This window comes from Narcine bancroftii, chromosome 4, assembly GCF_036971445.1.
Source record: "Narcine bancroftii isolate sNarBan1 chromosome 4, sNarBan1.hap1, whole genome shotgun sequence".
Lineage (NCBI taxonomy): Eukaryota > Metazoa > Chordata > Chondrichthyes > Torpediniformes > Narcinidae > Narcine > Narcine bancroftii.
In genome coordinates, this window is record NC_091472.1 from 127,697,347 (window position 1) to 127,724,570 (window position 27,224).

The 27,224-nt window shown below is 38.1% G+C and overlaps 1 protein-coding gene across 9 annotated transcripts in view; it reads right to left on the reverse strand.

The window, feature by feature from the left end:
- The window catches only part of naa25 (N-alpha-acetyltransferase 25, NatB auxiliary subunit), a 151,323-nt gene that overhangs the window by 13,553 nt on the left and 110,546 nt on the right, over positions 1-27,224 (reverse strand). For all 9 annotated transcript variants that reach the window (XR_011356138.1, XR_011356137.1, XR_011356136.1 and 6 more), the window contains 4 exons: positions 26,533-26,598; positions 21,792-21,889; positions 18,092-18,202; positions 13,752-13,898 (listed from right to left, as the gene is read on the reverse strand). Coding sequence is in view for 5 of the 9 variants with exons in the window: in XM_069932813.1 (XP_069788914.1) it covers positions 13,752-13,898; positions 18,092-18,202; positions 21,792-21,889; positions 26,533-26,598 (422 nt within the window). In the remaining 4 variants the exon portion in view is untranslated. The remainder of the gene's footprint in view (positions 1-13,751; positions 13,899-18,091; positions 18,203-21,791; positions 21,890-26,532; positions 26,599-27,224) is intronic.

Here is a 27,224-nt window from a genome sequence, read left to right on the forward strand (position 1 = left end):
GCGGTTGCCTTAAACGCAGAGAAAGCCTTTGACAGAGTAGAATGGAATTATTTATTCAAAGTACGACAGAGGTTCAACCTACCAGAGAAATATATTAATTAGATTAAAACATTATACAAGGGACCATTGGCGAAGGTGACAGTAAATGATATATCAAACCAATTTAAATTAAGCATATCAACAAGGCAGGGATGTCCTTTATCTCCCTCACTGTTCGCGTTAGCTATAGAACCACTAGCAGAACTGATAAGAACAGAAAATAAAATAAGAGGGATAAAAATAAAAGAGAAGGAATATAAAATCAGTCTATTTGCAGATGACGTCATAGTATACTTAACAGAACCAGAAATATCAATAAAAGAATTACATAAGAAATTGAAGGAATATGGAGAAGTATCGGGGTACAAGATCAATGCAAATAAAAGTGAAGCAATGCCAATGAATAATGCGGATTTCACAAAGTTTAAGAAAGAATCACCATTTAGATGGCAAACACAAGCAATTCGATACCTAGGTATACAACTAGATAATAATCTAGGCCATCTATACAAACTAAATTATCAGCCATTAATGAAGAAATTACAAGACCACTTAGAGCATTGGAAAGACACTAACACTGATTAAAATGAATATCTTACCAAGGATACAATACCTATTTCAATCATTACCAATTCACCTAACAGAGAAATTCTTCAAGGAGCTAAAGAAAATAATAAGGAAATTCATATGGAAAGGGGGAAAACCGAGGATAGCGCTAGATAAATTAACAGAATGGTACAAACAAGGGGGCTTACAGCTACCAAACTTTAAGAATTATTATAGAGCAGCACAATTAAGATACCTATCAGATTTTTATCAAACAAGGGAAAAACCAGATTGGACCAGATTAGAGCTAGATAAAATAGGGGAGAAGGTACCTGAACATATACTGTATAAGTGGGATGAATAGCTGGTGCAACATAGAAATTCACCAGTACTGCACCATCTGCTCAACGTTTGGAAGAAGATTCACTTAGAAAGGAATAAAACAAATTACCAACTACCAAAATTAATATTGAAGCAAAATCAATTAATCCCTTTCACAATAGATAACGTTTTCTTTAGAGAATGGGAGAGAAAAGGGATCAAAAGAATAGAAAATTCTTTTTCAGGAAATAAATTATTATCTTTTGAACAAATGAAGGACAAATATGGTATAACTCACAGTACAATGTTTGCATACCACCAACTGAAAGCCTACTTGAAGGACAAATTGGGAAGCAGACTGAGGTTACCAGAAGGAAGCAATTTTGAATATGTGATTACAGACACAATGATAATTAAAAGATTTATAACAAACATGTACATCAAACTGCAAGAGAAAGAGAACGAGGAAACAAGCTGTAAACCCAAACAAAAAATGGGAACAAGATCTAAACATAAAGATAAAGAATGAAACATGGGAAAAGCTATACTCCGGAACTATGAGAAATACAATAAACACGAGGTTACACATGATACAATATAATTGGTTACACAGGCTATACACCACGCCCCAAAAGTTAAATAAATGGGACCCAACAGTATCAGACAGATGTTTTCGCTGTAAGAAGGAAACAGGAACAACAGTATATGCAATTTGGGCATGTGAGAAAGTGGAAAAGTTTTAGGAAGATCTAAACCAGGTATTAAATAATATCACAAAAAGCAACATACCAAAAAATCCAGAGATCTTTCTTCTAAGTAATATAAGAAGTAAAGAACTTGGACTTGATTTGGATGGAGCACAAAAAAGATTTATTATGATAGCCTTAGCTGTAGCAAAAAAATGTATTATGTCAACCTGGAAATTAGAAGATAGCCTGAGAATACAGCAATGGTACATAGAAATGAACAAATGTATTCCATTGGAAAAAATAATATATAATTTAAGAAATAACATCACAGTATTCCAACAAATTTGGGAACCGTACATGGAACACAGTAGAGAAATCCTACCGTGGATCTCCACCGCCTAAAATGACAGAAGAAGACGACGAAATTAAATGAACCAGTATGTAAAAATAGAAGACACAAATTTCTTGTTTATTTTCATTGTGTGACGACATTGTTTAATGGGTTTAATGTATCATATATGTTGAACGTTGAGTGAGTGGGGGGGGGGTGAAGGAGGGAAGGGAGGGAGGGGGAAAAAGGGGAGAAAATGACGCTGTGTATATTCAAGAGGGAAATGTTTGTGTGTGTTTTGGTCAGTATGGTTCATAGTGTGAAAAATAAAAAATATTTAAAAAAACATTATTATTTTGAACCATCAACGGGGATTGACTCTGGCACACTTTCTGTACCACCATTCATAAAATAATTTCTCTACCTTGATAATTCAAACAATGAATCAAGAGCCCCCATGGTGTTTGTCCTGGAAGTAGTTTTTTTCCTCAACGCTCTATGGGCCTGATCCAGTTCCAAACCTTCAGGAAAAACCTCTTTACCCAGTACCTCTGGGATCCATTGTTTAAAATTTTTTATTGGATCAGAACCTTAAATGTCCTCTGGAAGACCAACTATTTTCACATTATTTCTTTGGTTTTGATTTTCCCCAAATCTACAAAAGAACCTTCCACTTTTTCTCTATTGTGTTCCACCTGATTTTGACATTCAGAAAAGGCTGTTTAAATTTAAAAAAATTATCTTGTACAATATCAACAGATTTTATACATCTATTAATATCACTCTTAACTAGTCATTTCTTGTTTCATAGTTGACCTTTTTTAAAAAAACTATTTATTTGAAAAATTGTTAGTAATACAATGTACAAACAATAAAAAATTTATGTATAATATTAAATATATTTAATATTAAAAATAAAATAAAATAAATTATCAAAATTAAATCCCCACCCAGCCTCCCACCCCTTCAGCCAGCTCTCTTAAAGAGAATCAAAAATATATAAAGAAAAACTAAAAATAAGATGTATCAAAGTACATCTAAATGCATATACTCCAAATATAGTAACCACTTAATTACAAAAATAGAATAATTATCATGCAAAACATATATAATTTTTTCCATAACAATACAAGCTTTCATTTCATTATGCCATCGCATTATGTTAATCACTATATTATCTTTCCATGTACTTGGGCAACACATTTTCGAGCTATGGACAATGCCAAATATACAAATGCAATTTGGAATTTATCCAACCCCAATCCCTTTAAAGGAATCACATAACCCAATAAAAAAAATGGATGAATCTAATGGTAACTTAAAACTTGTACAATTTTTCCTAAGTTAGCTTAATTTCTTCCCAAAATGGTGTACACACATACAGGACCAAAGAGCATGTAAAAAAGTTCCAATATATATATACACCACATTTAAAACAAGAATCCGAATTACTGAAACCATATTTTTTCAATTTCTCAGGAATTAAATATAACTGATGTAAAAAAATTATAATTAACCATTCCATACTGTGCATTCGTCAATCTAGTAACACCATCATGACACATATTCTTCAGGAAAAAACAAAAGTTAAATGTATGATTAGAATGTGGCAAGAAATTAATGAACGTATTGGAAAGAAAGTAGGGATTGTGGTGGCCTGCAACCACAGAGATTGGGCCAGCACAACACGCAGTAATAAACAGCTGCATAACTCACTAACATGACCCCTAGCATAGTGAAGTGGCATGGTTGGAAGCTGGGACAGTACAAGACCAGCAGCCCTAAAATGGCACTGGCCAGGCTGCCCAGCTAACAGAGAAACACCAGGCTGGGGAAGAAGGGTAGCTCATATGCAAGAATGTTACTGTGAGCAGGAATCCCATGTTTGTTATTCATGTGAGTTACGTTAGCCAATCCACCAAACGGCAGGAACTCCAACTGTAAAGATTCCGGAAGAGGTGGTTGCAGCAAGGTCAATTTTGTCATTTAAGAGGAGGTTGGATGAGTACATGGACATGAGGGGGTTGGAGGGTTATGGGCAGGGAGCAGTTAGGTGGAGTTTCACTTAAATCAGTGCAGACTAGAAGGGCTGATATGACCTGTTTCAGTACTCTAATTGTTATATGGTTAAAACACAAATACAGAGTTGGCCAATGGGACCTTTTTCTGTTTTCTCCAGCTTAGATCGTTCTTAAGAGAAAGATGGGGACCAATGTTGACCCCAACTGAAATTAGTGAAACTGAACTAACGATTTGAATGGGGAAATACATCCAAATTTATAACAAAAACGTACTATGCTCTCCAGAGCAAAAGGGCAAAACATGGGTTGCAGAGGTCAAGGGAAAGATGGGAGTTGGACTTGTGTGTGGAAATTTCAGAAAGAAGCTGGTCAAATTAGTGTAAGGACCACATGACATCAATTATAAATGCAAAATATGGACTGGTTTAGTATTTTGTTTTACACCAACTATATCTTGCCCCACAAAAATTACACAGATCAAAAGCTGAAATTTCAGATGTGGGACTGAGACAGGAACTTTTTTGCATTAAAAATAATCGCAGGAATGTTAATCGGGATAAAAGGAGAGGCCTTCACGGGCGACCCGGAGCTACATCTATTAGGTTATTTCATGGAAATAAGTGACAAATTGACCAAACATCAAATCTCATTTATAAAAATAGCACTGGCGGTAGTGAGAAAATGCATTGCGATCATTTTGAAGTCCGACTCCCCTCTATTTATAGCACAATGGACTGCAGAAACGAACAGCTGTATACCAATGGGAAAAAAAATCACATATAACTTAAAGAATAAATGACACTTTTGTAAAGGTCTGACAGCCATACCTGGACCACATAGGGGCCCAGATACAATAATAAAAAGGAATAAAAAAGGGTATAAAAGTAACTATTATATGTACAAAAACAGTTTCCCCAACTGTACTCTATAAAAAATATATGTAAGCTCTGACAGTGAACAGATCTGTTTGTATGTATGGAAGGGAGAAAAAGTTTAATAAATTGTATATTTAAAATGTTACTATAATTTTTGAAAATTAAAAAAAGAGCTTATAGGCTTGACAACATTCGCACCACCAGGTTCAGGAACAGTTACTACTCTTTACCATCAGACTCCTAAAAAGACTCAATCGGAGCCCATTTAAAGACTCTTACTTTATTTGCACATTTATTACTGATTTTTTTTTGCATTGCACAGTTGTTAGCATTTTTTTTTTTTTTTTAAAACATTTGTTTCTTTTCTATGCAAATTATTTTCTTGAGTACAATTTACAATATCAATAAGTAGAAATTCTGCCTGGTCCACAGGAAAAAGAATCTCAAGAGTTGTGTGATGTCATGCACGTACACTGACAAAAAATTTGAACATGAACAGAGCATTCTTAAAATTTGAGTCTAATTCAAGTCTGTGCCAAGCATGATGCCCAAATTAAACTAAACTCTGGTGCTTGCTCATGATCCACATCTCTCCACCCCTTGATCATTCACATATCTATCCAGAACTCTCTTAAACGCCAATATTATATCTGCTTCCATCACTATTTCTGACAACCTGGTCCAAGTACCTACCATTCTCTGTATAAATAAAAAGACCTGCACATCTTTAAGATTTCCCCCCTCATATCAAGGTGCATGTACTCTAATAATTAGCATTTTTAGCTTCGGACTTCTCATAATTTAATGAACTTCTATCAGGTCTCCCCTCAGCCTGCAGAGATTTTGGAGCCCAGGTCCAAAATTACTCAGAAATATTGTTCCTTTTAGCATCATTGCTGTAATGAATTTAGGACTATTTTTATGTTACAAGTTACAATTGCTTTTGGTATCAGAACATGAAGCTAGTAACAAACATCTGTTGCAAAAATTTTCCATTTGCATAGATCCCATTTGCAACCACTGTGAGATGAGCATTAATGTAAAGTAATTAGAAGGAGAATTATCAGGGAAAGTGAAGAGAACTTGGTAGTCAAGTATGGTGGCAGTCAGAAACTCATCGCTGAATAAGCGTTGGAGACAAACACTCATTAAATTGAAAAAGTAGTCTGCTAAGTGCTTATGGTGCTATAACCTGTTTACAAATCAAGTACTATGAAGTGGGATTACAAAGGATAGGTATTTTACAATTTTCATGGACATTATGAGCTACAATGTCTCTTTCTATAACTAAAATGCAAACTAAGTATAAATACTTTGAGTCATACTGTTACTTTAAACTTTCTTTTCAGGTCATAAATTGATTACTAAAAGCTGTTTTGCTATAAATACACTTTATATATTACAGTGGTAGTAGAATAAAATAATTTATCTCAATAAGAATTACTTTCTTTGTTGCATTGTAATTTTCAAGTTTGTTTCAGAGCAACTATAAAATGTATACAAGACAAAGATGAAATGTTGCTTCAAGTCTCGTGACCCATTCAGCAAAAAAAAACTAGATTATACTCATCTTTTATGCCTTATCAGTAGTTTTATTTTACAAAGATTCTCTAAAACCAATTAGAGGAAAAATTCAGCATCGAATCAAAAATTGAATATCGTAATTTATTTAGAATAAACTATATTGTGGTAATTTTGCAGCTATCAATGCGCAATATATTGGAGAATTAATGTTTTTCTTTTGTTCTCCCGAAAACATGATGTGCTGGATGAGGCTCCACATGTTCTTTGACATGATTGAATAAGGAGTCTGGATATATGAAGCTGGTTAAGGAGTTCTGGCACCATTCAACCGAGAAGGAATAAAAATGCACTGTGCCAATATGTGCAGCAAATGGGTAAGATTTTCATCTAACCCATTAAAAACTGTGGCATTTCAGGGCTGCAAGATTTATGAGGGCAAATTGAAAAGGATTTTGCATTTCTGTGACTGAAATACTGCAGTATAGTCAGTCACAGAAAGCGTTAATTGGTATTTTGATTAGAGCCACATCAGCACTATGATTGAAAAAAAACTAAATTAGAAAAATATTCAAACATGTGAGGAGAAAGATTTAAATGGGCCCTGATAGGGAGCATTTTCACTTCAGACAATATTAACAGCTACACTGGCGTCCTCGTTGCGTTCGAGGTTGCAAGATGGCACCGGTGTGGTGAATCTGATCTCTGATGGGGGGGGGGGGGGGGATGCGAGTGCAGCACCAGACGCATGTCCGAAGAGGTTGGGGAGTGTGAGGGTGAGTGCCCTGATCGCAAGCACGTGGCTGGCGTCGTCACTACCATTAGCGCGGGGTCGGAGGACTTGTGCCTCCGAGCCCTGGCTGAACTGGGCATGCACAAGGAATCACGCATGCAAACTACGCCCGATCGGGCCTAGGCTGCTAGGATGACCGGCCTCCACCGGGCTGACAATGTCAGCTGAGTTTGGGGGGGTGGGGCGGTGCAGACCCGCAGCCAGGTGGCCTGGGCCAAGATGGCCACTGTAGAACAAGAAATAGAAGAAATACTGACTATGATGGAAGAAGAAGAGGAAGAAGCAGCAATATTACAAGCAGCTAGAATTATTGAAAATAGGCCTCAAAGGTTTAAATCTATCCCATTGCAAACTTTTAAAACTTCTGCTACTGAAGGTGAAGCTACTGTATCCTTACCAGAAGATTTTATGGCTATGCAAGTAACTCGGGTTTTTTGGCAATAAGACTCAATTAGCTGAATTAAGAGTGAAATTGGCCATAGTGCAAGATGAATTTAAGGAAATTAAACGGGCATTTCGTGACTGTAGTGATAAAGTGGAAAGATTTACCGAAAGAATGGACAACGTTGAACATTCCATCACGGGTTGGGATGTACAAAAACTCGAGTTTTTGAAGAAAATTGACTCTTTGGAAAATCAGAGTCGGCGTAACAATGTCAAGATAGTAGGACTACCAAAAGATATAGAAGGAACAGATCCAATGAAGTTTTTTTCAGAAATGGATTCCAGAATCTTTGGGGGAGGAAGCATTCCCAGATGGATTGGAGTTAGACTGAGCATATGGGGCGATAAGGCGAAAACCTTTTCCACACCAACCCCCTAGGGCAGTCCTTATTCGATGTTTTCAGTATCTGGATCGCGAGATGATTTTAAGTCTTGCAGTACAAAAAGCTCGCAAAAATCAGGGACTTTTGGTAGTTCAAGGCAAGAGATTTTTTTAATGCCGATTTGAGTCAAGATGTTATAAGGAGACGCAAGGAATTTAATCCTGTGAAGGCGGTGTTATGGAAGAAGGGGTACAGGTTTGCTTTTAGATATCCAGCTGTTCCAAAAGTATTTTATGGGCATTTTCAAGCTCAGTTTTTTGAGGATGAGAGTGATGCTTTAACTTTTGCTAACTCTTTGCCAAATAATTCCAACAAGTTCTAAGATGTAGAAACAGCTGTAATCGCAGGTATCTTCAGAGTAGAATGGGAATGGAAACGGGAAGATTTTGGAAGTGCAGCGATTGATTGAAATTGAAGGAGAAGACTAAGCTGTTAGTGGCATGGAGTCTGTGGGTTGAATGTCCGAAGTTTGGAAAAGATTTTATTTTTGGACGATCGGCTGGGGTGGGGGACTCTGAAACTTCCGAAGTCGTCTGCCACTAGTGGTATTGACCACACCCGGTTTATAGAGGGGATGTACCACTAAGGTGGTTTTTTTTAAGTTAATTTGTTTTCTTTATATATTTATATATATATCTATATCTGTAGTTTTAGAGGGTTTTTTTTTAAAAGGAGCTTTTATCTTGTGTAAGGGTTAGCTGTGTTGGGTGCCACTCTAATGGGAACAATGAGTAATATAAATTTTGCGACATTTAATGTTAAAGGGCTTAACCATCCGATCAAACGGAAATGAGTATTGGATTATATTAAGATGAAGGTGGACATTGCATTTTTACAAGAGATTAATCTGACTGAGAAAGAACATTCCAAGCTGAAACGAGACTGGCTTGGTCATGTGATAGTATCTTCTTTTAATTCTAAAGCATGTGGAGTAATTTTGATACATAAAAAAGTACCTTTTATTTTGGAGACCTTCTCTGCCAATACAGATAGAGTGCTGAAGGTTAATTGTAAAATATTTTTAGCAGCCTAGACCTTGAAGAATGTGTATGCACCAAATAAAGATGATGTAGAATTTGTTACAGATACATTTTTGAATTTGAACCAATCAAATGACAATATTGTGGTAGGAGGGGATTTTAATTGTTGTTTGGATCCATTATTGGATAAATCTTCAAAAACTGTGAAGAAAATTAAAATAGCTAAAAGAATGTCTCATTTAGTGGAAATATGGAGACGGATAAATCTGACTGAAAAAGATTTTTCATTTTATTCTGCCCATCATGATTCGTTCTCAAGCATTGACTTCTTTTTGGTATCGGCACATTTGCAAGGTAGAATTAATCATGCTGAATACAAGAGTAGGATTTTGTCTTGATCATTCACTATTGTTAATTTCATGTAGTGGAGTTGAGGTGGCAGAAACTACTTACCGTGGGAGATTTAATGAAATGTTGTTAAAGAAACCTGAATTTATTAAATTCGTTAAGAGAGCAAATTAGTCTTTTTTTAGAAATAAATGAAGGTTTAGTACAGAGTAAGTTTATCTTATGGGATGCTTTAAAGGTGTATTTGAGGGGTCAGATTATCAGTTATACAGCGAAGGTTAAGCAACAGTATTTGGCAGAAAGTCAGAACTTAGAAAAAGAAATTGCAGTATTAGAGAATTTCAGAAGTGTTCAACTGAAGATAATAAGGTACAATTATCTAAGTTGAAAATACATTATAATATTTTGCAAACTTATGAGAAAATGATTCAACGATTGAAGCAACGTTATTATGAGTTGGGTGAGAGGGCTCATAAGGTTTTAGCCTGGCAGTTGAAGATTGAACAGGTATCTAGAACAATTAATGCAGTTAGGAGAAATTCAGAGATTACATATAAATCACAGGAAATTAACGATGAATTTCGTACATTTTACCAGGATTTGTATGCTTCTGAAGGGACAAGATATGGACCAGATTGAATCCTTTTTGGCAAATTTAAATTTACTTTTCTTAAATGATGCAGATATTAGGGAATTTGATGGTCCATTTACTAATTTGGAACTTGAGGAGGCATTGCAATCTAAGCCTAGTGGGAAATCTCCAGGAGAAGATGGATTCACAATGGAATTTTAAAGAATTTTATGATGTTACTTCCTGTATATACACAAATACTTAAACAAGCGACTGAAACAGGTTTATTTTCGAGGGCATTAATAAGTTATTCCAAAGAAGGATAGGGATGTTAAAAGTGGCTTCGTATAGACCAATATCTTTATTGAGGATTAATGAGGATTATAAAATTGTAGCAAATGTACTCGCAAACAGATTGGCTAATTTTCTACTAAAATTAGTACATGTGGATCAAGCAGGATTTATTAAGAATAGATATTCAGCTGATAACATTACTAAATTGATTACAATAATGCTTCAAGACAGCAACTCAACCTACCAATGATACTAGCGCTAGACGTGGAAAAAGCTTTCAACCATATTGAGTGGTAAGAGATTTCTTAAGGTCATATGTGAATGGAAATGGAAGGTTGAGAATCACTGCTCTAGACCCAATTGTTACTGAAATATTTTGCTTGAGAAAAATTGTCATTGACCCATTTCCTTTGGAGTAATGAAACCATGCGCTTAACGAGTCAATTAGGTACAATTAAAACAGTGATTTTTTTTCAAACCTTTTTCTTTCCACTCACATACCACATTAAGCCAACCCTTACTAATCAGAGCACTTATGGCATTAGGGAATACTTAAGGTGGAATGTAAGATTTTTTCTAAAAAAGGTTGCCCACCTCTGGCTTAGAAGGATATGCACCAGATAGAAATGGGACCAGACATGAATGTCAACTTGGTCAGCATGGAAGACACTCTACGCTGAGACATGTTTGAAGAGTGTGTGAGAGATAGTGAAGACAGAGTACTATGTTTAGGGGAAACCCACAGGATTGTTTTGGTGACACAGATGTAAGGATTAGGATTAAGAGGTAGGATTGAGGTCATGGCCTCCAATCTTCAATCTCAAACATATCCGCACCCATGGTCACTGCCACAGATGTCAGATCAGCTTTCTAGAGGATGAACCAGCGGAAAGCAACTGGTCCAGATGGAGTCCTTGGACGTGTCCTCCATGTCTGTACAGACCAGCTGGTGGGAGTATTCAAATAGATCTCCCTTCTACAAGTGGAAGTTTGGACTCTCATCCTGGTACCAAAGAAGAATGTAGTGATGGGCTAAAATGACTACCGACCAGTGGTGTTGACATTCACCATCATGAAGTGGTTCGAAAGGTTGGTCATGGCTCATGTTAACTTCAGCTTCCCAGCCAACCATGACCCACTCCAATTTGTCTCCACAAAAGTAGGTCCAAAACAGTTGCCATCTCCATCCACTATAGCTCCACTTTCAATACAATAATACCAACAATAATTCCTCTTTGGATTATGTAACTTTGGTCTCAGTGACACCCCCCACATCCCTTCCCACAATTAGATCCACAACTTTCTATCACTCACGCTGTGATCATTGAATGTTGGTGACAGCTGCTCCTCCATGATCATCTTTAACACTGGGGCCCCACAAGGGTGTGTACTCAGTCCCCTACTAAACTCCCTGTAAATCTACATGACTAAGCACCACTCCAATTTCATTTAAAAATTCATCGCTGTCACCACAATCATAGGCAGGATCGGTAAAAACTGAGAGTACAGAAGGGAGATAGAGGGACTAATGGTTTGGTGCCAGGACATCATCCTCTTCCTCAATATCATCAAGTCCAAGAAGCTGGACATGGACTTAAGGAAGACGGGTGGAGCTCACTCCCTGGTCCACATCAATGATGATGTGGTGGAAATAGACAGCTTTAACTTCCTTGGTGTAAATATCTCCAGTAACTTGTCCTGGTGCACCCATGTCAATCCTGTGGCCAAGAAAGTGAATCAAAGGCAGAATAAATTTGGCATGTGTAAAACTGTAGAAGCTATGAAGGTGGCTCAGGTAATCTCATAAACTCTCCTCCCTTCCATGTATAACTCCTGGCGCCTGGGAAAAGCAGCAAACATCAAAATAGTAAAAGACTCATCCCATCCAGGCGCATTCACTTCACCTCCCCCCCACCCCTTATCAGGAAGAAGATTCACAAGTATAAAATCGCACACCACAGGGAAAGTTTCTTTCCCCTGACAATATCAGACTCCAGAATAAACCTCAAAGTAGTAAAATTAAGTTGCCCCTGATTAGTACCATCTCATCTCTTTGTAATCTTGCATTTCTGTTCTGTCTTACTTGTACAATGTATGAGATAGCTAAATGGTTTGCTTGCAAAATAAACTCCATCACTGGATTTTGGTATGTGACAATACACAAAGCTTCCCAAGCTATGCTCCCTTTTTTAATTTGCAATACTGTGGAAAGATATTAACATGCAACAGACCAAAGATACCATTCAACTAAGATGGGAAACCAAGTAGTCAAAACCCATAACTCTTCAAACTTCAAGCCCTTACTTACTTCATCATGTCTGAAAGATGCTGAACTATTGCAGGGGGCTTATTTTAAATTGTGCCATGAATCCTCATGTATTTATCTCTTACAGGAACATAAAATATCATTGACATAATGACTATTTGGCAACAGAGGCATCACACCCAAACCTATTTGAGCCTCATGTCCCCTAAACAGAAGTTGGTGAAAAAGAAAAAAAAAATCCGGAACTCTGGTGTATTTTTGTCTTCTTTCTTACAGAGCATAGATTTACAACAGCAATTGTACATCCTGAGAAGGGTGAAGCGGGCAAGGCTACCAGCCACCATCATAAAAATCCAGGGATGGAACTCTGGTGTACTTTTGTCTTCTTTCTATCAGGGCATGGATATACAACAGCAATTGTACATCCTGAGAAGGTTGAAGCGGCCAAGGCTACCAGCCACCATCATGTCAACCTTGCATAGGAGCTCTATCGAGAGTGTTCCGGCCAGAAGCATCATAGTGTGGTATGGTTGCTTCAGAGAAATGGATTGGAGGTTAATCCACAGGACCATAAGAGTGGCAGAGAGGATCACTGGAGTCTCCCTCCCCAACATTGATGTGATCTCCTGGGATCATTGTCTGAAGAGGACACACAAAATCATCGAGGACCCCTTCCACCCTGCACACAGCATTTTTCAGCTGCTCCTGTCGGGAAGAGATATAGAGCCAACAGCACCAGAGTGAGGATCAGCTTCTTCCCATGGTCAGTGAGAATGCTGAACGACCAAAGGAACTGCTCACACTAACAATATGAGACACTCATTTGTACAAAACTTTATTTTAAAATATAGATTATAATATTGTCCTGCATATGTATTACTTAAATGTGTGTTATATCTGGTTGTATGTCTGCATGTTTTTGCACTGGGGAGTGGAAAACACTTTCGTTGGGGTTGCACTTGTACAATTAGATGACAATAAACTTGACTTGATACAAGATTCTCACTGGACTGAGATGTTCTTGATACATCTGCCTCGTTAACAAGATGGAGATGTTTTTGATATACTTGCCTTATTTCCACCCTGACCCCAGGAGGGTGATCTGTCTCCCTCCCATTATATGAATTTTTTATTAATAGCTTCTTCTCAGTCTAAGCAGCACATCTCAACCAGCAGTGCTGATACTATTCCCAAGCACAGGGTTGTGAAACACGACTAATTTTCAACTATTTGCAAGGAAAAGGCATGCAGCACAAAAATAAAAAATCATAAATTGAAATAAGAAAATCCCAACAAAAAATTCCCATTATACTTTGGAATAATCTGTACCTCTAAAGATGAATGATCATCCACTGTCAACTCTTCAAATTTCAGTGCAGTTAGTGCAGACTCTAATTCTTTAATATGATTAATCACTTCGGACAAGAATTTCTGTAATCCAGAAATGTAGTCCTGAAAGCTGCTGAAAACAAATGGCTGTAAATAAACAAGAATATGTTGTTAATTAACCCACAACTTTTTGGAATACAAGCTTCTAAAACCAATATATTAATATACATCTTGGATTATAAATTTTCCTTTCTCAGACTCCAAATGGCTCACTGACTTACCCAAAAAATTCATTCTCCAACGGATGCTGGGATACCTGAATCCAAAGACATAATCACAGTGGAATTTATGGTGCCTCATAGCAATTCCTGTCAATTTCCATGGTATTGTGCAGTGTGATCTCATATGAATAATGTTGATCCCTCTCCCAGCTTCCTGTATGTTTTAGGTGCTTTTCTATGACAGCTGACCCAGTAAATAAATACCCTGCAGCCAACTGTAAATAAATTTTGAAGGTTGCAAACACAGCATGATGGGGGTTTAAAATACAACCAGAAAAAAAAGAGAGAAAAAAAAACTTGGAAGATTTTAAGATAGCTAACTGGTAGAATGAGAAACTGGACAAAGGACTGGAAAAATAGTGGAACATTTAAAAAAATGTGATAGTGCTTAAGAGAAAACAAATGTATCCCATTTTTAAAAAATGTCAATGTTGTTTCAGGATTTGATAAATGGATGCTCATTCATGGTTTACCCGACAAAAAAAATCTGCATGTCATTATTGAATTTTTATAATCCCTGATCAACCTTCCACATTTAAAACTCTGCTGGCTGCAGCATAACTTGTACTTTTATTAAATGTACTTATTGGTCTGTGAATTCTGATCTTTCCATTTTAAAAATGCCTCCTTTTAAAGTTCTGCATTCTATTTCTTTTCCTGTTCTCTGACAAATATGGACAATTGCTTTCTGAGCTCTTGGTGAATCCTCCATTTTCACCCTTATTAGATGTGTTAAAGCTACAAACCCTGACCAACTCTTTAGTTACTTGTTCCAATCTACAGTATCCACATACTACGACATTAAATTTTTTGATAATGCTGTTAGACTATATATAAGAAAAGTTTTGGTATTGATAAATGTGATTTAAATTTTCATTTGGTTTAAAAGTGTTACAGAAATAACTACATCAGATCCTGCAGGTCATGGCTGCAGATAGTAACGTCATCTAGGTATGGAAAAGTGGCCTGCAAATTGTAGTGCTCCACCATGTGGTCATCTCCTGCTGGTAGACGGAGTCCCCGTTTGTGACATCGAAAGGGACCCAGAGGAAGTGGTAGAAGTGGCCATCCACCTCGAACGCCATATACTGGTGGTCCTCTGGGCGGATCAGGAGTTGGTGATATGCTGACTTCAGATCAATCGTAGAGAATACCCGATATTTTGCAATCTGGTTGACACAAGTAGACTCTTTCCCCTGAGAGCAGGGGAGGTTGAAACAAGAGGACACAAGTTGAGGGAAAGGGGGCAAAATTTTAGGGGAAACATTAAAGGATGCTTCTTCTCTTAGAGAGTGGTGCTTGAATGGAATAATCTTCCAGAAGAAAGAGTTGAGGCAGAATCAATTCTTTCATTTAAGAGGAGACTGGATATATACATGGATAGGAGGGGGTTGGAGGGTTATGGGCAGAGAATAGGCAGGGAGATCTAGAGGAATTGTTTGAGTGAACTGGCGTGGACTTGAAGGGCCAAGATGGCCTGTTTCCATGCCATAAACTGTTATATGGTTATATGTTATATAGTAACATGATATTCCAACATTCATTGGAATGACTTCATCACCAACATCGAAGTACTCGAGCTGGCAGAGTCCGCAAGCATCGAATCCATGCTGTTGAAGACCCAACTGCGCTGGGTGGGTCACGTCTCCAGAATGGAGGACCATCGCCTTCCCAAGATAATGTTCTACGGCGAGCTCTCCACTGGCCACCGAGACAGAAGTGCACCAAAGAAGAGGTACAAGGACTGCTTAAAGAAATCTCTTGGTGCCTGCCACATTGACCACCGCCAGTGGGCTGATATCGCCTCCAACCGTGCATCTTGGTGCCTCACAGTTCAGCGGGCAGCAACCTCCTTTGAAGAAGACCAGAGCCCATCTCACTGACAAAAGACAAAGGAGGAAAAACCCAACACCCAACCAACAATTTTCCCTTGCAACCGCTGCAACCGTGCCTGCCTGTCCTGCATCGGACTTGTCAGTCACCAACGAGCCTGCAGCAGACGTGGACATACCCCTCCATAAATCTTCATCCGCGAAGCCAAGCCAAAGAAAGAAAGAAAGAACATGATAATGACCAGATTATATGTTCTTTGAGAGATTAAAGTTAGACTGGATGCAAGGAATTAACTTTGTTTTTCTTGGTTCTCCTACACTCAAAGCAGACCAAGCTTTGGTTTAACATCTCATCTGAAAGAGAGGTTGAAATTAAATGCTGGGATGTGACAGAATTCTATGAGAAAAGATTGGAGTAAAATTGGCCTACGTTGACTGTAGTTGTAGGAGAACACCACAATCATAACAAAAATATTATTGACATAAATTATGTGAAATGGTTTTCTTTTGCGTCAGAATCTATAATTGGGAGATAAGTAGTTAGGCATTCAGGACAGAAATGAGGAGAATCTCTTCCCCCAGAATATTGCAAAATCACTATAATTCTGAATCTAGAGTGTGGTGCTCTGGCCATTGAATACATTAAGTACAAGGTCAACAGACTTTTGGACACTAAGTGAACCTAAGGACACGGGTAATAAATGGGAAAGTGCACAACATTCAGAATTATTTGTGAGTGAATGAGAGAGGATTTATGGCTTATTTCCTCTGTTCAAATGGTGCAGCAGTCCTTTAGCACTACAATTGAGAATCAGCCTTGATTAAGGACTCTTGCCATGAGCAGGTCTAGCTAAGAAGGAATAAGAGATCACAGCTGTCAGAGAAGCAGACTAATTTGAAGATGATGCTGGAATTGATTAGAGTAGTTTGCATCTGTCTTTACTACAGATAATTTCAGAACCCTGATGGTCATCAGGAAAATTCCAGATTCAGTCAACACAATTGAGAGGATGTGAGCAATAAAAAAAAAAAATCAAAGCTCTAGAAGCAGAAAACTATAGTTTACAGCCCAGATAGAGGCTAAATTACTTGACCCAAAAAATGCCTTCTGTTGTGAGGAGAGGAAAAAAAAATTCTGGAAATTTGAAAGACACCAAAAAGTATTCAAAGCATTCAGAGGATCACTCCAACAAAAAGACATTAATATTTCAGGTGAGAATACTGCAGTAAATGTCTTGAATAGGACCTATCTCTTCCATTGCACTGATTTTTTTTTTGTGTGGTCATGCAGATCAACTTGGGGGATAAGCCAGAGATTTTAAGATTCATGTATAACTATTTATCAATTGTTCTCATACAATGATTTTTGAGATGAAAGTTTGACCTGAATTAATATAATTAGAAACAAAGTATGAAAGTATTTTCAATAACCACGAAAGACATTACAAAGCTTCATCAGTGACATTAAAGATCAGTTTATCAGAAAGAAATGTCAAATGCCAACTAAGTTTTTAGGAAGTCCAGAGTTGTAAAACTCATTATGGAGCCATACAGCACAGAATCAGGCCCTTCATCTCATTGTATCCATGGCGACCATCAAGCATCCACCTACATACACTAACCTCACTTTTCCTCTTGTATCCCCAACAACTCACCCTATCATCCAACCAGATGGGCAATTTACTGCAGACAAATTATTCACCACCAGTTTCTCTTCAGTATCAAGAAAACCAGAGCAACCAACGGAAACTCGTAGTCACAAGAGAATATAGAAACTTGACACCGATAGTGTTCATGATCAAGCTTGAATCAGGTCTCTGGTGCTGTGAGGCAGGAGCACTAATAGCCATACCATTACAAGAATCCTTTGGAAATCTGGTCCACCATTAATAATTTGTAAACACTAGTATGATTCACAGGGACGTTAATGCAACTTCCAAAAATGAACAAATTAAATCAATGTACTTTTTAAATCCTACACACCAATTAAAATGTGACAGTTCGTGAATAAATCAGTTAGCAGCTGCCCTCTAGTGGATTCATGGGCATCACAGACATGAATGTTGACCAGATGCATTTGTAAAATTTACAAGATTTAATTAAATTGAATTCCCATTTTGCAAGCTAATAGAACACAATCAAGGGGAGTAAATTTGCTGCATTTTTGGGAAAATACTTATATAATTATTTTTCTCCTCTTTCAGGGTGTCTTTTCCTCAGTTCTTACCATTGCAAAATTGATTTCCTTTTTCTTCTTCTTTTTCTTCTGTATACTGGATTTAAGCGGCCGTAGAACATTACCACAGTAATAAGATACCCACAGGATTATAGAGACAGTCTGAGTTGAAAACAGACTCAACATTAGTCAACGTCATCTGAGCATTTCAGTTTTGACAGGAATAAACAAGTTTACTGGCACATGTGAGATGCAGGATTTTTCTCACAACACTAGACTGGTTAAAAAGTACGTACACATCCAAATCCATATAAAAAAAGAACAGCAACTTTTCAATGAGATGCAAATGCAGAAGTTTGAACCAACTGTGCAGAATTATCAGAAACTGAGAAATTGTGTTTATCAAATAGATTTAGGGGAAGGTTGAAACTTGCTGAGGGTCAACTCACAGCATCCTCTCTTGAGCTCTTTAACAAAGCCTAATGCTAAGATTAGAACCCATCACTGATCCTAGAGTTGGCAAATTGTCTGCGACCATTCTACCCACACATTTGCAAAGGAAGTAATCTGGAGACAAATTCTGACAACAAACTGGGATTGGTATTCATTGTTGGATTACAGATTAGAGAATGATCTGAATGTTTAAGGATACACGGTAAATTGGAAGGATAGGCAGGTAGGTAAGAAGGGGTGGCATGGCTCAGCTGGAAACAAGTGACATGGGATCAGAAGAGGTAGAATCCTTACAGGCTGAGTTAAGGAATGGTAAAAGTAAAAGAACCTTAATGGCAGTTATATACAGGCCTCCAAACAGAAGCTGGGATGTTGACTACAAAATACAACAGGAAATAAAAAAGGCATGTCAGAAGGACAACATTGCTATAATCATGGGGGATTTTAATATAAAAGTATATTGGGAAAGTCAGGTCGCTACAGGTTCCCAGGAGGGAGAGTTTGTGGAATGCCTACAGGATGGTTTTTTTGGGAGGAGCTTGTTGATGACCCACCAGGGGCTGTTTTGGATTGGATGCTATCAAGTGAACCAGAAGAGATTAGAGCACTTAAGGTAAAGGGACCCTTAGGAGGCTGTGATCTCAATATGATTGAGTTCACTAAGAAATTTGAAAAGGAAAGGCTAAAGTCCAGAGTCGATATTTCAGTGGAGTAAAGGAAATTACAGTCACATGAGAAAAGATCTGGCCAAAGTCAATTGGAAAAGCACACTATTGAGGAAGAATAGTTGACGCCAGTGGTTGGGAAGATGTTGGAATCAACTGTCAAAAGATGAGATTATGGAGTACCTTGAGGAGCATGACAAGTTAGGTCCAAGTCATCATGTTGTCCTTAAAGGAAAATCATGCCTGACAAAACTACTACAATTTTTTGAGACGATAACAAACAAGATAGACTGGAGAGAAGTAATGGATGTTATGTACTTTGACTTTCAAAAGGCCTTTGACAAGACGTCACATATCAGGCTGTTTAACAAAATGAGAGCTCATGGGATTACAGGAAGGATACTAACATGGGTAGACCATTGGTTAATGGACAGAAAACAGAGAGTGGGAATAAGGGGATCCTATTCGGGTTGGTTGCCTGTTACTAGTGATGTTCTGCAAGGGTCAGTGTTGGGGCTGCTTCTTTTTACGTTGTATATAAATGGTTTGGATAAGGGAATAGATAGCTTTGGGGCTAAATTTGCAGATGACACCAAAATAGGTGGTAAAGATGGTGGTGCTGAGGACACGGAAAGGCTGCAGAGAGACTTAAAGGCTGCAGATAGATTAAGAGAATCGGCAAAGAGATGGCAGATAAAATACAATCTTAGGAAGTGTACAGGCATATACTTTGATCCTACCAATTTTGAATTTTCTACCAATCTATTTCTTGTACCAAAGGGACTTAGGCGTCCTCTTGCAAGATACCCTAAAGGTTAACCTCCAAGTTGAGTCAGCAGTGAAAAAAGTGAATGCAGTGTTGACATTCATTTCTAGAGGAATGGCATACCAGAGCAGGGATGTAATGTTGACACTCAAGAATATATACAGATGGCAAGACATCTCTTGGAGTACTGTGCTCAGTTTTGGAAGACTTATTTGAGAAAGAATGTGCTAGGTTGGAGAAGGTTTAGAGAAGATTTACTAGAACGATACCAGGAATGAAAGGGTTAGCATACGAGGAGCATTTGTACTCATTGAAATGCAAAAGGATGAGGGGGAACCTCAGAGACATTTCGAATGCTGTAAGGTCTGGACAGAGTGGATGTGACAAAGTTGTTTTCTATGGAAGGGGAGTTTAGGACAAGAGACAACAATTTTAGGATAAAAGAACATCAATTTAAAAAAGAAATGTGGAGAAATTTCTTTAGTCAGAGGGTCATGAATTTGTGGAACCTGTTCCCAGAGGCAGCAGTGGCAGCGAGGTTGTTGGGTGTAATCATGACAGAAACTGACAGGTATTTGATTAGTAAAAACACACCAAAATGCTGGAGGAACTCAGCTGGTCTTTTCTGCATCTATAAGAGACAAAGGTATATTGTTGACATTTCGGGACTGAACCCTTCTTCAAGGAATAAGCCAGAAGCAGGAATCTCAGAAAGACTCAAAATTCAAACAATGGGGGAGGAATCTAGAGCAACAAAAGGTATTAACTGGATATAAGGGAGGAGGTAACAATGTATCATGTTTGTGTGAAAGGGGAAGGAACGGAGAAAGATAGGGAAAAGTTTAGGGGAGGGGGGTGGTGTTAATGAAAGCCAGAGTAGTCGATATTAATACCATCCATTTGGAGGGTGCCCAGTGGAAGATGAGATGTTGTTCCTCTAATTTACAGGATTATCTCTCTATTCCATCTCCTTTCACACAAACATAATAAATTCTAACCTTGTCCCTTATTATATCCATTTACACATTTTGAAGGTCTAGATTCACCCCCATTGTTTGAATTCTGAGTCTTTGATCTTTGCTTATTCTGTTTATTCCTTCAAGGGCTCAGGCCTGAAACATTGGCAATATACCTTTGTCTCCTTTAGATGCTGAAAAGACCGGCCGAGTTCCTCCAGCATTTCAGTGTGTTTTTACTACAATCACAGCATTTGCAGACTTTTACGTTTCAATCAGGCATTTGATTAGTTAGGGCATCAAGGGTTATGGAGAGAAGGCCGGGGAGTGGGGCTGAGTGATAAGGATCAGCTCCTGATTAAATAGCAGAGCAGACCCAATGGGCCGATTGGCCTACTTCTGCTCTTGTGAAGATTCAAAGTCAATTCTTAGCTGGTTATGATGCCATATACCTATTGAAAGGAGGATACTTACTTACAATAGGTATAGGAGGCACAATTTCCATACACAGCAAGTAGATTTATTAACTAAAATATAGTATTAATTAGTGAGGAAATAAATGTTATTAATTCAGCATACTATTATAGATCGGGTAATGATGAATGCCACACTATTGGTTATAGTGTGTATTGGGGTCTGTGTGGAACTAACTCACACATTTGGTGTCAAAATATTCAAAATTGCTGACAAGGGAACTATATTCACCAAACACAAAAATTCAAAGCTTGTGGAAAGACCCAAGTAATAAATAGTTAAAACAAAAGTGCAATTTTCATTTTTACCTCTTTTCTTCAGGATCCTATTGTGTAAAACAAGCCCAGAATTATAGATACGTTTCATTATTTCCAGAAAAGGAATGTGTTGGGTCAAAGAAAAAAACAACATTAAGTAGTGATCTTGTGATTACTTACCTCAACTAAAAAGACAAAGTTTTCTAAAAGTTCTGGTTTCGTTATACAATTTGCTTCTTTAGTTTCCAATAAATTCCCTTTACATTTATTGAATAATTCTAAGGAAGAAAAAGAAACAGATTATAAATATCCTTCATCTCCAGTGAACTAGAACCACAGAACATTACAGCACAGAAACAGGCCCCTTTGGCCCTTCTAGTCTGTGCACAAGCATAGTCTTCTGAGTGTATATGTCTGGTAGACCTCAAAAATCAATGCTGTCCAGTCCAGCGACCTCTAGACCTGAAACAATGTTGGTTTCAACGACCTTCCTTTCGTCTATACTTCTCTATAGAATTCTTGACCTTTTTCCCTGAAGATTAAATTTATTAATTAGCCCCACTGTGCAAAATGATGCAGTTCTACCTGGGTCAAGAAATGCACAAGTATGCACTTTGCATTCCCCTCCAGGCCTTGACTTGAACAGGCACTACTGAGAGTTTGCAGTTATCTTCACAGGCCCCAGCACTGTTTTCAGCTGCTTCCTTTATTTCTGCTTGCTACTTTTCCATTTCCTTCTTTTTTTGGTGGATATGCAGCATTCTAGGATGTTTTAAATGACACATGTTGCAGCTGAGTTGCTTCCTGCAGTTTTTGCTGAAGTGTCCTCTACACAGACAGCCAAAACATACTCCATTAGGAAAATGATTTTCTCACGATGTGTCCTCTTTTCCAACTGTGGACACATCTCCAAAGCATGTCCACCTCCACAGAATAAACAGCTCTTCACATCAGGCAAACTCTCCTTTTCCTTAGTTCCTTTATCATTTTCCTGATCTGCAACTGTCACAGTGGTGGCAAAGATACTTCTTTTTATTCTTTGAGGAGGCTGTAACTTGGACCTCCCCACATCTTTTCTCACCGTTGGAGTGTCTTTGATATCTCCAAATACTAGATCTGTCACAATCTCCACATTATTCAAGGAAATCCAAAAAGTAGCTCTTCGGTTGTGTTTTGCCTGGAACTCACAGGCCACAGTTCTTCAAATATACTTCAGCCGGGGTAACTTCCTTATGATGTCTAGCATATTAGCAGGCTTATCAAGCTAATGCATGTAGTTGATATCTTCCATGGCATTACAACATCCTCTTAGAGTTTGTATGCTTGTAGAGGCTTTGGGTTATCTGGTTTTATTGACCATGAAAGAGCCTTCTCCGTAATAAGCTGTCAATTTTATGCTCGTTGCCAAAATACTCCTGTGGTAAAGACTTCGCCTTCTTGAATCCTTGTCAGAGGTCATATGTAGGCAACACCTTGCAAGTTCCCTTGGCTGTCCTCTTGTGTACTTTTCCAGATAATAGAGAATCTCTGGGGTTTTTGTTTTGCTTTCAATACTGCATTCAAAGGATTTAATGGATGCTTGGTACTGATGTGGGACACCATCAAAAACTTGTATCTCTTTCTTGGGCATGGAAGAGAGACACTGTAGCTGGATTAATAATGCAGTGATTTCATTTGGTCTTTCCATGACTGAGAATACATTGCTCTGTCACTGTTGTTTGTAGCAGATAATGTAGCTGGAGATGTTGCATGTTCATCTGGATTTCTGACGCCTGACTGGAGTGTCCAGGGAGCTGTAGTGAGAGATTGGATTTGAACTAGAGCTCTGTCTGCAGTTGTTAATATTGGTGTTTGTGGATTGGTAACACTGTGCTTTGCGAGGATTTGTCCATGTGTATGCATGTCTTGTAACTGTGGTACAAAAGGATCTGGCTTAACATTAAATGTTTTCTTTTCCTGTTGTCATTTCTCAATATATGACTCCATACCTTCAGATAAGTTACTTCGAATACTTGATCCCTTTGAGGCTCCCAGTACCCTCGCCTTGGTCATATTAGAAGCAATGCTTGCATCCAGCTCCTCCTTTTCCTTCCTTGGCTACTCCTTTTCCCGTCTTAGCTGCTCCACTTTCTTCCTTAGCTGCTCCTCCTACTGGTCCAATGCAAATTATTCTTAAGTAATTTCTGTCGTGCAGCAAGAGCAGCCACTTCGGCCTTAGCCTTTCTAAGTACTCAAAACTTTGGAGTTTGATCCAGAAGAACTTTGTTTGCTTCTCCTGCTTCCAACATTCGACACACTGTCACCTGGTTGTATTTCATCCTGCATACCAGATGCTGCCTTAATATTTGCCTTTCTCCAGTTTGAATTGCACATCCTTTGTATTTTTATCTTTTCACCACCATTTTGTGACCACATCTTCAGCCATTTCCAAGTTGCTGACTTTAAATTCAGTCAGTGTCTTCTGCAGTGATTTCATTTGTGCCTCAACAGTCATGCTGGCAGTGGCCATTTTACGCGCCTCTATCTAACCATCCGCTGAGCTCAAGCGCAAAATCAATGGTCAAGAGAGAGTACCTCCAAATGTAATTATACCGCTTCTGATGGCTGTGATGCGCCGCTGTCAATGAGCAGTCAATGATATCACTGTGATTCTCCACAAATGACTCTGTCAGTGTGTACACAGGACATTCTGCTCTAGGATTAGAAGCCCTGGAACCCTCTGTGGCCAATGCTCAGACCAATGGAGGTGGATTGCTGTCAGTGGCCTGCTCTCGGCATTTCCAATGTGCATTATGGTTTTCAGTAACGCTCCAAACCAAAGAGGGATGCTAGGTCTGTTTCCCCTTCAAATATTCCAACAATGTCCAATTCAATTCTGTTGACTAAACTGAGCTACTACTATCCATTAAAAAAAGTCGCTTTGGAAGCTAAGTAGGCTCTTGTCCGTGACGCATTAGAATAAATTCATGACAAAGTCCAGACAAGTTTTAAACAATTTATTTATTAAAAAGGACTTAAAGCGTGGTAACAATCTTGCTAACAATAACATCTGTGCTAATATGTATTCTAATGACCATGAATCTATGATAACAGTCAACAGAAAATATCAGAGCCTTACTCACCCACCATTACTGTCAACGTGGGCTAACTGACTCCCCAAGCCTATCCAAACCCTCACGCATGCGCCAACAGCCCCAGTGAATCAAGCACGTCTACCTGAGGAAACAGAATGTGTGCAGCCTCTGGACCCTGCTGACGCCTACAACTACTATCAACAATACTTTCAGTTTTGGCTCATTTAATTTTGATTTGGGCTTCTCAGAGATTGATTTAATATATAATTTTATTAATCTCCAAAGAGTTATGAGCTGAACCTTATAATGAACTACACAGATATATTGTACAGATAGTGGTAATTATTCTTTACACTAATTAAGGACTCGTGTTTGACATTCTTTACAATTAGGAGAAAAACGATATCTTTGATATCCCAAGGAATCTGGTTCATAGGACAACTCCTGATGCATTGACTGTGATCACACAGACAATCTCAGTAATATTCAGAATGTTTTTGAATGATCTTATGGTAAAACAGTAAGAGTTCCAACAAACAATCTTTCCTTAAATTTGTTTCACTGAAAATTAATCAAATGAGGGGCCAGTAAATTAATTTGATAAGCAGCATTCAAAATATGTGGAAAACTTCTCTGATGTGGGCATCACTAGTAAAGATGACATTTATTCCCACATTTTTAGTGGTCCTGTGGTCTGTTGTGAAGATGTTCATTCCCAGAATGGAGGGTGGTTCAGGATGACTCAGTGATTCTGAATGAACATTCTGAAGGTGCCTTTGATGGTGGAGATTTGGTGCTCGTGATGTGCAGTCAAAAAACAGCTTCTTTCAATGAATCTTGTAATTGATTTTGTGGGGGTGGGGATGGGGGTGTGCGGTGGTAGGAGTGGTTAAATTATGTCAAAACAACTATTTGCGATAAATAGAATTGCCCGTATCAGTTCTGTGCAATTGCTCAACAAAAGGAGGTGGAAGGCGCTCCTTCCATTTGATCGCCTGCAAGTCACCATTGGGCAAGGTACAGTACCTGTTTAACCTCCCAATCAGCATCACACGAAGCCATGGATTGCAAATGGTGGATGGTTTTTACCATCAGATTTTACAAAATGGAATTTATGGTTGTAAAACTAAAATGCTGGACAGACGAATCTGTGGATTACCCATCCAGCAAGGACACTGCAACTGAAAAAGGCAATGGGAAACCACTTCAAAAAAGGGAGGAAATAAATAAATAAATAGATTGCATTAATAAGAGTGGAGTTGAGTTGAGTGCTAAGATGCTGGTAAAGTTTCAATGAAGTTGTGTTGGAATTAAATAGCAAAACCCAGGATGAAGAGCTGGCTGATGCCGCTTATCACTGGGGTAACTCTCCCAAACAGTCTCCCTATCCCTGCCTAGTAAGAGTCTTTATTAGGTACATCAATAAGGCTTTATCTGTAAACATGTAGGAGGGAGTTAATTATGATGGCAGTACGTTTAGAGTAGCGGCGAGCACAAAATTGTTACAGCCCCAATAATCAGGATTTGAATTTAAATTTTGTAAGTTATGGAATTACCTGGTTAAAGTGAACTTGAAGACCAAAATACTGATTTTTTTCCCCAAATTATTTTACACTGTCTTTTCTCTTTTAAATGGTGTATTCTTAATGCGAGTGCATCAGTTAGGCATTAGAAGAGCGAGTTTCAGTCAACTGTAAAATTCGCAAATCTGACATCTGCAATTCCCGTAGGTGCCAGATAATGGAGATTCTACTGTACTTAGCAAAAGTGTAGTGCACAGTAAGTAAGCATATTTAATGTAGAATAAAACATAGACAAGCGACAAAGAAGTTTGTAGAATGTGCTACCTTGTAATTGTCCTAATAATGACTTAAAACCATTTGCTATTCGGGTCTGGATATCTGGTGTTTCTTCTGCAAGAAATAAAGATAAATTGTGATGTTGTGAGTAAAGATAAATTCTCAAGCACAAAGTTTCTAATCTTTACAGAACCGTTTGCTTGCAAAAGATTGTTAATAACTCATCAGTATTTAATACATAAAATATGCATAATAGCGAACACATTTTAATTAAATAAAAAACATGAAAGAGCACGTCCAAAGTCTCAGCTGGTGGTTAATTGAGGTGTTGTATTCAGATGGGGCCTTTGCTTAATTAGATCAAGCTGATAACAGCCAAATCACACGATGCCATTCACCTCCGTAATATTGGCAAGCACTTATTAATTATTACTGGAAAGTCAGTGCATTTGGCATCAGGTAAAGGCGGGTTTGATCTGAGTTGCGATTGTCCTAATGCAATAAGCTTATCTTCATTAATTTGACTGAGGACAATTTTAGTGATCTCATTAAGAAAATCAATCCATGTGAAGGAAGTTAGAACATAAAACAAAAGAGCACAAGAACAGGCCTTTCGGCCAACTTGTCTACACTGTCCATGACACCAGTATAACCTACGCATGGTCTTTATCCCTCTATTCCCTGCCTGCTCATTTACCTGTCTAAATGCTTCTAATGCTATCATTATCTGCTTTACCATT